This window comes from Vidua macroura, chromosome 6, assembly GCF_024509145.1.
Source record: "Vidua macroura isolate BioBank_ID:100142 chromosome 6, ASM2450914v1, whole genome shotgun sequence".
NCBI lineage: Eukaryota > Metazoa > Chordata > Aves > Passeriformes > Viduidae > Vidua > Vidua macroura.
In genome coordinates this window covers 43,414,247-43,423,675 of record NC_071576.1, presented here as the reverse complement: position 1 = coordinate 43,423,675, position 9,429 = coordinate 43,414,247, and the positions used below count along the sequence as shown (strand labels likewise).

General features: G+C 42.1%; 1 protein-coding gene across 1 annotated transcript; it reads left to right on the top strand.

The window, feature by feature from the left end:
- Positions 1 to 6,306: 6,306 nt before the first annotated feature.
- RAG1 (recombination activating 1) lies at positions 6,307 to 9,429 on the top strand. The gene has a single exon (XM_053980421.1). It carries the CDS (start codon positions 6,307 to 6,309, stop codon positions 9,427 to 9,429), a length of 3,123 nt encoding a protein of 1,040 aa, XP_053836396.1.

The following is a 9,429-nucleotide window of genomic DNA, read 5'->3' as shown; positions in this document are numbered from 1 at the left end:
AGTACCCGTCTCCCTCTGCAGGGTGCTGCTCCCACAGGCAAGGCCATGCCAGACCCTAATGCACCCTTCCAAGCACTGCTTGTGCCCAAAACATACCTACATTTTTTTGTTAGGACTTGCCAGGAAGCTAAAGAGGGAGAGAAATACCTGGGCCATCAGATAGGGCTCCAAAGAATCACAATAAAGAAGCAACAACATTAAGGACAAATAAATAAATTGAAACTTTGTGGACCTGCTCCTGGACAACTGGACAAATTTCTCCTGCCAAGTAAACATACTGTATACTGCTTTCATGAGCTGTAAAATGAGGAAGCTTATCATGGCATGGCTTTGTAAAACAGATATCCTTAGATGGAGGGCTTTGTATGTCTGAAAAATACTATTTTTTTGTAATCTGCAAGCTGTCAAGGGCACTGATGTCCAATCTATTTTAACTGAGAATTCAAGGAATTTAGCTGGAGTTTTTATTCCAAGAATAAATGAATTCTTTTATTCAGAAGGATTTCCAAATCTGTAAGGCTTAGGCCCATTCTCACGTCTTAATTTCCATGCTGTAACAGAGACAAATGCAAAAATGCTTTTCTCCACTCGGTGGTGCTAGCTGCACAGGGAAAACATTTTCCAGTACAGGATCTGTGCAGCTCAGACTGTTCAGCAATTGTGCTTTTATGGACACAAAACACACCCAAAGCTGTACCAATTTGAGATCAATTAAAATCTTTAGCTGCCTGCTCTATCCCTACAAGACAATATTTTTCCAAGGTGATTTCCTGTGTACTTGGAAGAAAAGCACTTGACTAGCTTATCTATGCTCATGTGGTTCTTTGATAAGGAAGCTGATGCCTGTACAGTGGGGTTTTGCACTTTTTGCATGGGAACTCAGGCTCCCGAGGGGACAGGACAGGCAGCCAGCCACCTGAGTGAAGTTTTGAATAAGCACCCCAGAGGGAGAGATCTGCCAAACTTTTCAAAGAGCCTCAAATTCCTCAATCCTAACAATGCACATTGTCAGGGAACTGTGCCTGGCATTTCAAGATAAGAGAAGAAATCAGTCTGTGACGGCAGAGAGTGATTTTGATTGATATCTGGCATTGCAGCTCGACTGATTTTTTTTTTTTTTTAAAGGTCTCTCCAAGTGCTAGGGAGTGAATAGTAAAATAGGTAGGTTGTTAGGAAGTTCAGGCAAAACAGCAGAGTAGTGAGTTCAGGCCCTAGCCATCTAACGTTCTCAGATGTCCAGAAATGCCTCAGCCATGACATCCTTGTCTCACACTGCCTTGGCCTGGAATGACATCTAGGGCTTCTGTTCTACTTAATCCTGACACTCCCATTCAGATGTTTCTGATTGGGATTTATTTCATATTAGGATTTTGTGTGTATCAGAATCTCAGCAAGAATATCAACATTTGTCTCTAAACCCTTTTACTTTCTCCATGTATTGCATATTCCATAAACACTTTGTTTCCTTTCTCCATACATTACTTGCTTCAGCATGAATCTTTACACTGGTTTGCAGGTGCTGTTAGCCTCTCGTGCGGCACAAACACTCAGGACTAACCACTTCTCCAAGACATCATCTAACAAGAGCAGCTTGAGTCAGAATAGCTGGAAAAGGACCTGGAGGTGCTGGTTGACAGCTCAAAATGAGCCAGCAGTGCCCAGGTGGCAAAGAAAGTCAATGATATCCTGGCCTGAGTCAGCAATAGTGTGGCTTGCAGGACCAGGAAAGTGGTTGTTGCTCTGCACTGGGCACTGGTGAGGCTGCACCTTGAATCTTCTGTTCAGTTTTGGATGTCTCACTACAATAAAGACATTGCTGGGGCAATGAGACTGGTGAAGGGTCTAGAAAACAGATCTTATGAGGAGCAGCTGATGCAGCTGCAGTGGTTGTTTAGCCTGGAGAAAAGGAAGCTCAGTGGAGACCTTACTGTTCTCTCCAACTGCCTTTCCTTCAAGGACATTGTACCAAGGTGGGCTCGGGCTATTTCCCGAGCAACAAATGATTGGACAAGAGGAAATGGCCTCAAGTTCCACCAGGAGAGGTTTAGATTGGATACTAGTTCTTCACCAAAGTTCTTCACCAAAAGGGTTGAAGAGTATTGGAACAATCTGGCAACAGAAGTTGTTGAGTCACCATTCCAAGGGGATATTTAAAACACATGCAGATGTGTCACTTAGGGACAAGATTTAGTGGTGGACTCAGCCGTGTTAGGTTTGTGGTTAGACCTAATGATCTTAAGAGCCTTTTCCAACCTAGAGGCTTCTATGATTCTAAGAACTGAAAGCATTGTAAGATCAGAGTAGATAAAAGAGTATGAGTCCTCTCACCTATTTTAGCTATAGCAAATATCAAGTATTATAACTTTTGCTGATTTTCCTCCTGGCTGACATCAGATGCTGTCAAGTAAGAGGTGCATTAACTGGGAGATCCTGAGCCACAATGTAAGCACTGTGGCCTCCCTCAGCCACCTTCTCGGGGAAAAGTGTGCAAGTCAGAAGTGGATTTTAAGTCCTGCAGGATCACAAAGTCTCCAGAAAAAGGGAAATGCCTGGGTGTTTATGTAATTTTTCTGCTCTTGCAAATTCCTGCTTCTGGAGCATGAACTTATGTTCATGTTTGAAAGGACCTGATGGATCACTAGAATTTTTGCACAATGTTGTGTGTGGAGATTGAAAACTTTCAGGGTGCTGTTATACAACAGCATCTTTCCACTTTGAGTCAGTTTTTGAGATAGTTGCTTTCTGGAAGTTTTCTTCTTGGACTTTCAGGAAAAAGACTCTACTGGCCGCTGTTTGTGGTCACCTATGGCCCATACCTGCTGTAATACATACCAGTTACTCAATAAGTAGGTAACTATCTTTTATATTGATGATTTGTCCTGCCTGCTTAGGGCCTTCAAGACTCTAGATACACATTACTAAAGAGGTAATAGCCATTAAAATTAAATACTGGTATCAGAAGCATGGACATTTTGTGGTCCCTGTTGTCATTCACCCAAACTGCAGAAGGCTGCCTGGGGAAGTGAGACATTGGTCTTCAGTGAAATAGCTTTGATGTGGAACACTAGGGTGATGAAGACTAGATTCTCCTCTCAGAGAGTTAACAGTGAAGAAATCAGTTATGAAACTATAAAGAAGAAAGCTAAATGCAAACTTTGTGTTAAAAAACAGTGCAGGTGCTCCTCAGAGAGAGTCTGCATACTTATCTCAGAGCCCAGGAGTCTCACACAAGACGACCTTGTTTATATGAATTTTGTGGTTAAGCCTCATAAATTGCCAGGTGTCACCTGGATTTGAGAGTTCTGTATTGTGTTCAGTTCAAATAAACTGTGGTTAGCACCAGTGTTGTACGGGGAACTCAGAGGGAGAAGGATAAGTGAGATAAACAGCACTGCAGTGTCTTTAAAAAGCAGAGGGAACACAGAAAGAGTGAGAGCACGCTTGAGAGACAGCAAACAAGCTTGACATTTGGAACAAACTGGGCAGGCACCGCAGCAGCTCTACAAACTCACAACGAGCTGAAGGTAGGCTAGCAGTATTAATGACAGCATCCCAGATGCTTGCAGGACATCCCAGTGTTGGTTTCTTGTCCTGGTTTAATGGGCAGGTCGGTGATTTTATATGTGCTTCCTCACTTCAGAGGTTGTTCTGTTCATTTTGGTGAGCTTTTTTATAAAGTAAAGTCTTCCTTGGTGTGAAGAAAAGTATTGCAATCTTGCTCGTCTTCAGAATTGTATGAAATACTGTGATCTGGGGGGAAAAAAGGGATTTCTTTTCCCTTTTCAAGAGAAAAAGAGGTGAAACTGAACACAGCTGTTTGGGTTGATTAAATAACCATGGCTGGAGATTCATGCCTGGGGCTCCCTCTGTAAGAATCTAAGTGGGGTAGGCAAGGTGAAAAAACATTGTTCAGCATGACCCCCAACTAGAATAACAGAACACGGGCATTTTGCATGAGTAGCAGGAAATTCCTAACACTGGGAAAATTTCTTGCTCTCCCAAGAGAGCTGCTGTAATCTCCACTGCCTAGAAGCTAGACAATTCAACAGCATTTGATGAATAACCTGTTGGCAACAATTAACCACTGCAGAAGGTGAAGGTCTGGTAACCTGAGAGCGCATCTTTGTCATTCATTTCTTCCAGGACATGTTCAATGAAAGAGGAAAAGAAAAATCTGCTTGAACTTTCATTTAACATGGGTAAACCCTGTGGGATTCATTTGAGCTGGTGATTAGTAGCAAGAGTCAGGTCATGGCTTTGGAGATGAGTGTGGCACTGCAGTGGCACTTACTCAAAGGGTCAGAAGAGCAGAGAAAGTATTAAATATTTTGCATTAAACGTATTCCGTGTTGGCTGTTTCTTTACAATGACTTTGATGTTGTCCTGTAGAGGCATTACTCATGGTTTAAGAGATTCTGAAAGTGTTGCTGGTGATGGTGAAATTACACTAAACTGCATAGGGTGTTATGTAGAAGAGAAGGATCTGTGGGCAGTATAGGGCAAGTAGGTATTCAATTACTCTGCAGGTGGTAGGAGCACAGAACTATTCAGGGAAAATAGGTTACTGGTCAGAGCATAGATTTCACCAAGTCTGTCATAAGATGCAGAAAAGAATGTGAGACAGTAGTAATGCTCTGAATACATCTGTGCACAGCTGCACCTCACAGATCTGTGAACAGCAGAATACAAGCACGCTCATTGCCAGGCTGGATCAGCAATGGACAGCAGGGGACTGCAGTGCAGACAGAGAAATTTAGGAGTATAGGCAGCTGGACAGAGCAATGTGGGCAGATGGGGACAGTGCTATGGGTAGCTTGTTCTCAGTGGGATGGAGTGAAGAGAAGCTGGGAAGAAAACAAACCTAACATTTTAGTTGCCAAACCTAATGAATTATTTTAAAGTAAAACTCAGCTCTTCAGGAAAGAGCTAATCAGACTGGTATGTTATTCTGGATGTGGAACTTAATTAATGCATGCAGTCCTTTCCCAACAGACTCTGAAGGGTTGTACTGAAATGATGCTTTATTGAAAGGTTATAGATGAAATAATCTCAGAAACCCTGGGCATCATCACTTTGGACCTTGACTTGGATGTATTACCTAATGAAGGACACTTTCTGAAAAGACACCAAACTGAGATTTCTAGCAAGTTATGTGGATTACTAAGTGCTGATAACATTAGTAACAGAAATCACAGCTATGTAATTTCTAGTTCTAGTGCATTGTCTTAAGGTAGAGTCTTCCTCATTTTTTATTACTCACACCAACCAGAGCAGTAAAACCAAAATAAATCAGAAAACATAACTGAATTTGCTCTATACTGTTTGTTTACCTTGTGCACTTCTCATGCCAGGTATTGAAAAAATAGGTTAGTCACTCTTGTTGTTTCTATACAATTTTATTTTCTGGGTCTGATGCAGTAGCAAAAAGTTTCTATGTTTGAGGTGAAAGTCTTGTATTTATTTTTATACACACCATATTTCCATGGAAACCACATTAATATTACTTTTGGCTGCACCTCTATGAAAGCTAAAATTAGGGTCAAATTTACACAGACATTTTCAGATTTCCAGTAGCAGCAATCCTTATAGAGAGATCTCAGCAAGGTACTTAAATGAATGACTAATATACAGTGTATAAATATTCTCTCACAATCAAATCTGAAGCCAGTATTCATTGCTATATCCCCTGTGGAGTTCAGGGAACTGTAGTGCTTTGCATCAACAGAGGACACACTCCTCCTGCTTTAATGGAGCTATTCATTAAGCACATGCTAAAGTACCTTACAAATCTGGGGCCTAAATAAAGTCTACATTGGCATTGAGTAGTATGTGCTGCTCTGCCCATGTGGAATGCTGTGTATGAAACACTTCTGACCAGATTCAGAACTAACAAGGAACGTGAGAGCAGTGGGTTTGCTGATTTAAGATAATACAGCATGAGCACACAAAATTCTACTTTTCAGACACCAGTTGAGTTCAGTTTCACATTAAAAAAAATCACCAGCTTCCAGAATGTAATGCTATTGTCTATAGTAGCTTTACTTATGGTAAGCTCCATCAAGCAAAAGAAGGATGGGGCAGATTTGGATGTTTACTACAGGATGAATAATGGCTTCATTGATGTTTACTATAGGATGAATAATGGCTCACACAGGTGAGCAAATAGACATGTGATGCCTCAGGATCAAAGTCAAAATAAATTTGGAAATTCATCTCATATATTGAGTGGACAGCCTTTTAATTTGGAAATTAAGCTAACTTACATCTTTCTGTTTCTCAGGTGATCTGGTTTCTGTGAGACTGCAGATGTCAGGAGCATCACAAATGGACCTACCTGAAGAACTTCAGCATACATATACAAAATTTTCTGAATGGAAATTCAAGCTCTTTAAATTGCGATCATTTGAAAAAACACCCTCTGATGGCAGCCAGCACATACACAAAGATCAAGCAGAAGAGCCTGTTTCTTCAAACAAAGAAATAATCCTAAATAAAGATGAAGCAGTGCCAAGAGGAGAGAAGATGGAGTTAACCAGCAATAGGCAGGGACTTGAGGAAGATGCCCATGACATGAAAACACAAGACAATAGAGCTCATCAGAACAATCTGAAGCAACTCTGTCGCATCTGTGGGATTTCATTTAAAACTGATTGTTCCAAGAGAACTTACCCAGTGCATGGGCCAGTGGATGATGAAACTCTGTGTGTTCTGAGAAAGAAAGAAAAAACAGCAACCTCTTGGCCAGATCTTATTGCTAAGGTTTTCAAGATTGATGTGCGAGGGGATGTTGACACCATCCATCCCACTCAATTTTGTCACAACTGTTGGAATATTATACATAGAAAATTCAGTAATACTCTATGTGAAGTGTATTTTCCTAGGAACAGCACAATGGAGTGGCAACCCCATTCCCCAAACTGTGATGTCTGCCATACTACCAGACGAGGAGTCAAGAGAAAAAGCCAGCTCCCAAGTGTGCAACGTGGCAAACGTGTCAAAATCACTGGGGAGCGTTCTCAGCTAAACAGAGGTGTAAAGAACCAACAACTCAAACAAGCACAGATAAATAACAAAAATTTAATGAAAGAGATTGTAAATTGTAAGGATATACATCTCAGCACCAAGCTGCTTGCAGTTGATTACCCAGTAGATTTCATTAAATCTATTTCTTGCCAGATTTGTGATCATATTTTGGCAGATCCAGTGGAAACAACATGCAGACACTTGTTTTGCAGAACTTGCATCCTTAAATGTATCAGGGTTATGGGCAGCTATTGCCCCTCCTGCTGGTATCCTTGCTTTCCTACTGATCTGGTAACCCCAGTGAAATCCTTCCTGAACATCCTTGATAATCTGAGTATAAGATGCCCTGTAAAGGAATGTGATGAAGAGATCTCACATGGAAAATATGGTCAACACCTCTCTGGCCACAAGGAGATGAAAGAAGGAGAGCTGTATAGCTACATCAATAAAGGTGGCCGACCGAGGCAGCACCTCCTGTCTTTGACGAGGAGAGCTCAGAAACATCGTCTGAGGGAACTGAAACGTCAAGTCAAGGCTTTTGCTGAGAAAGAAGAGGGTGGTGACATAAAGGCTGTATGCATGACTTTGTTCCTGCTAGCTTTGAGAGCAAAAAATGAACACAAACAAGCAGATGAACTGGAGGCTATAATGCAAGGGAGAGGATCTGGACTTCATCCTGCTGTCTGTCTGGCCATCCGAATTAACACGTTTCTCAGCTGTAGTCAGTATCATAAAATGTATAGAACAGTAAAAGCTGTCACTGGGAGGCAGATCTTCCAGCCTTTGCATGCTCTTCGCACTGCTGAGAAAGCCCTCCTGCCAGGTTATCACCCATTTGAGTGGAAACCTCCCCTGAAAAATGTATCCACTAACACAGAAGTGGGAATTATAGATGGACTATCAGGACTGCCACTCTCAATTGATGATTACCCAGTAGACACGATTGCAAAGAGATTCCGATACGATGCAGCCTTAGTTTGTGCCTTAAAGGACATGGAGGAGGAGATCTTGGAAGGCATGAAAGCAAAAAATCTGGACGACTATTTGAATGGCCCCTTCACTGTGGTGGTAAAAGAGTCCTGTGATGGAATGGGAGATGTCAGTGAGAAGCATGGAAGTGGGCCTGCTGTCCCAGAGAAGGCTGTTCGCTTTTCTTTCACAGTCATGAACATTTCTCTAGCACATGGGAATGAAAGCAAGAGAATCTTTGAGGAAGTAAAGCCCAATTCAGAGTTGTGCTGTAAGCCCTTGTGCCTTATGCTGGCTGATGAATCAGATCATGAAACTCTGACAGCAATCCTGAGCCCCCTCATAGCAGAAAGAGAGGCTATGAAAAACAGCGAACTGCTGCTTGATATGGGAGGCATCCTAAGAACATTTAGATTTGTCTTTAGAGGTACGGGATATGATGAGAAACTCTTGCGGGAAGTGGAAGGGCTGGAGGCCTCAGGTTCCACTTATATTTGTACCCTGTGTGATGCAACCCGCTTGGAGGCATCCCAGAATCTGGTCTTCCACACCATAACCAGAAGTCATGCTGAAAATCTGGAGCGATATGAAATATGGAGGTCCAACCCATATCACGAGTCTGTTGATGAGCTCCGTGACAGAGTGAAGGGTGTTTCAGCCAAACCTTTTATTGAGACTGTTCCCTCCATAGATGCATTGCACTGCGACATTGGCAATGCAACAGAATTCTACAGGATTTTCCAGATGGAGATTGGTGAACTTTACAAGAATCCTGATGTTTCTAAAGAGGAGAGGAAGAGATGGCAGTTGACTCTTGACAAACATCTCAGGAAGAAGATGAACTTGAAGCCTATGCTGAAGATGAGTGGGAATTTTGCTAGAAAGCTCATGTCCAAAGAGACTGTAGAGGCAGTATGTGAATTAATTAAGTGTGAGGAAAGGCATGAAGCTCTAAAAGAACTAATGGACCTTTATCTGAAGATGAAACCAGTGTGGCGATCCTCGTGCCCTGCCAAGGAGTGTCCAGAACTGCTGTGCCAGTATAGCTACAATTCACAGCGTTTTGCAGAGCTCTTATCTACAAAGTTCAAGTACAGATATGAGGGCAAGATTACAAATTATTTCCACAAAACACTTGCTCATGTTCCTGAAATCATTGAAAGAGATGGGTCCATTGGGGCCTGGGCAAGTGAAGGAAATGAGTCTGGAAACAAATTGTTTAGGAGATTCCGAAAAATGAATGCCAGGCAGTCTAAGGTCTATGAGATGGAGGATGTCTTGAAGCACCACTGGCTGTATACCTCCAAGTACCTCCAGAAGTTCATGAATGCTCATAAAACATTAAAAAGCCAGAGCTTCACCATTGATTCAGGGGGTAGTTTAGGTGACTCCTTGCCACTGGAGGTCTTGGAAAACCGTGATTCAGCAGAACTCTAA

Excerpts from the sequence above, each read along its gene's own strand:
- RAG1 (XM_053980421.1), top strand. The coding sequence starts at position 6,307 with ATGTCAGGAGCATCACAAATGGACCTACCTGAAGAACTTCAGCATACA.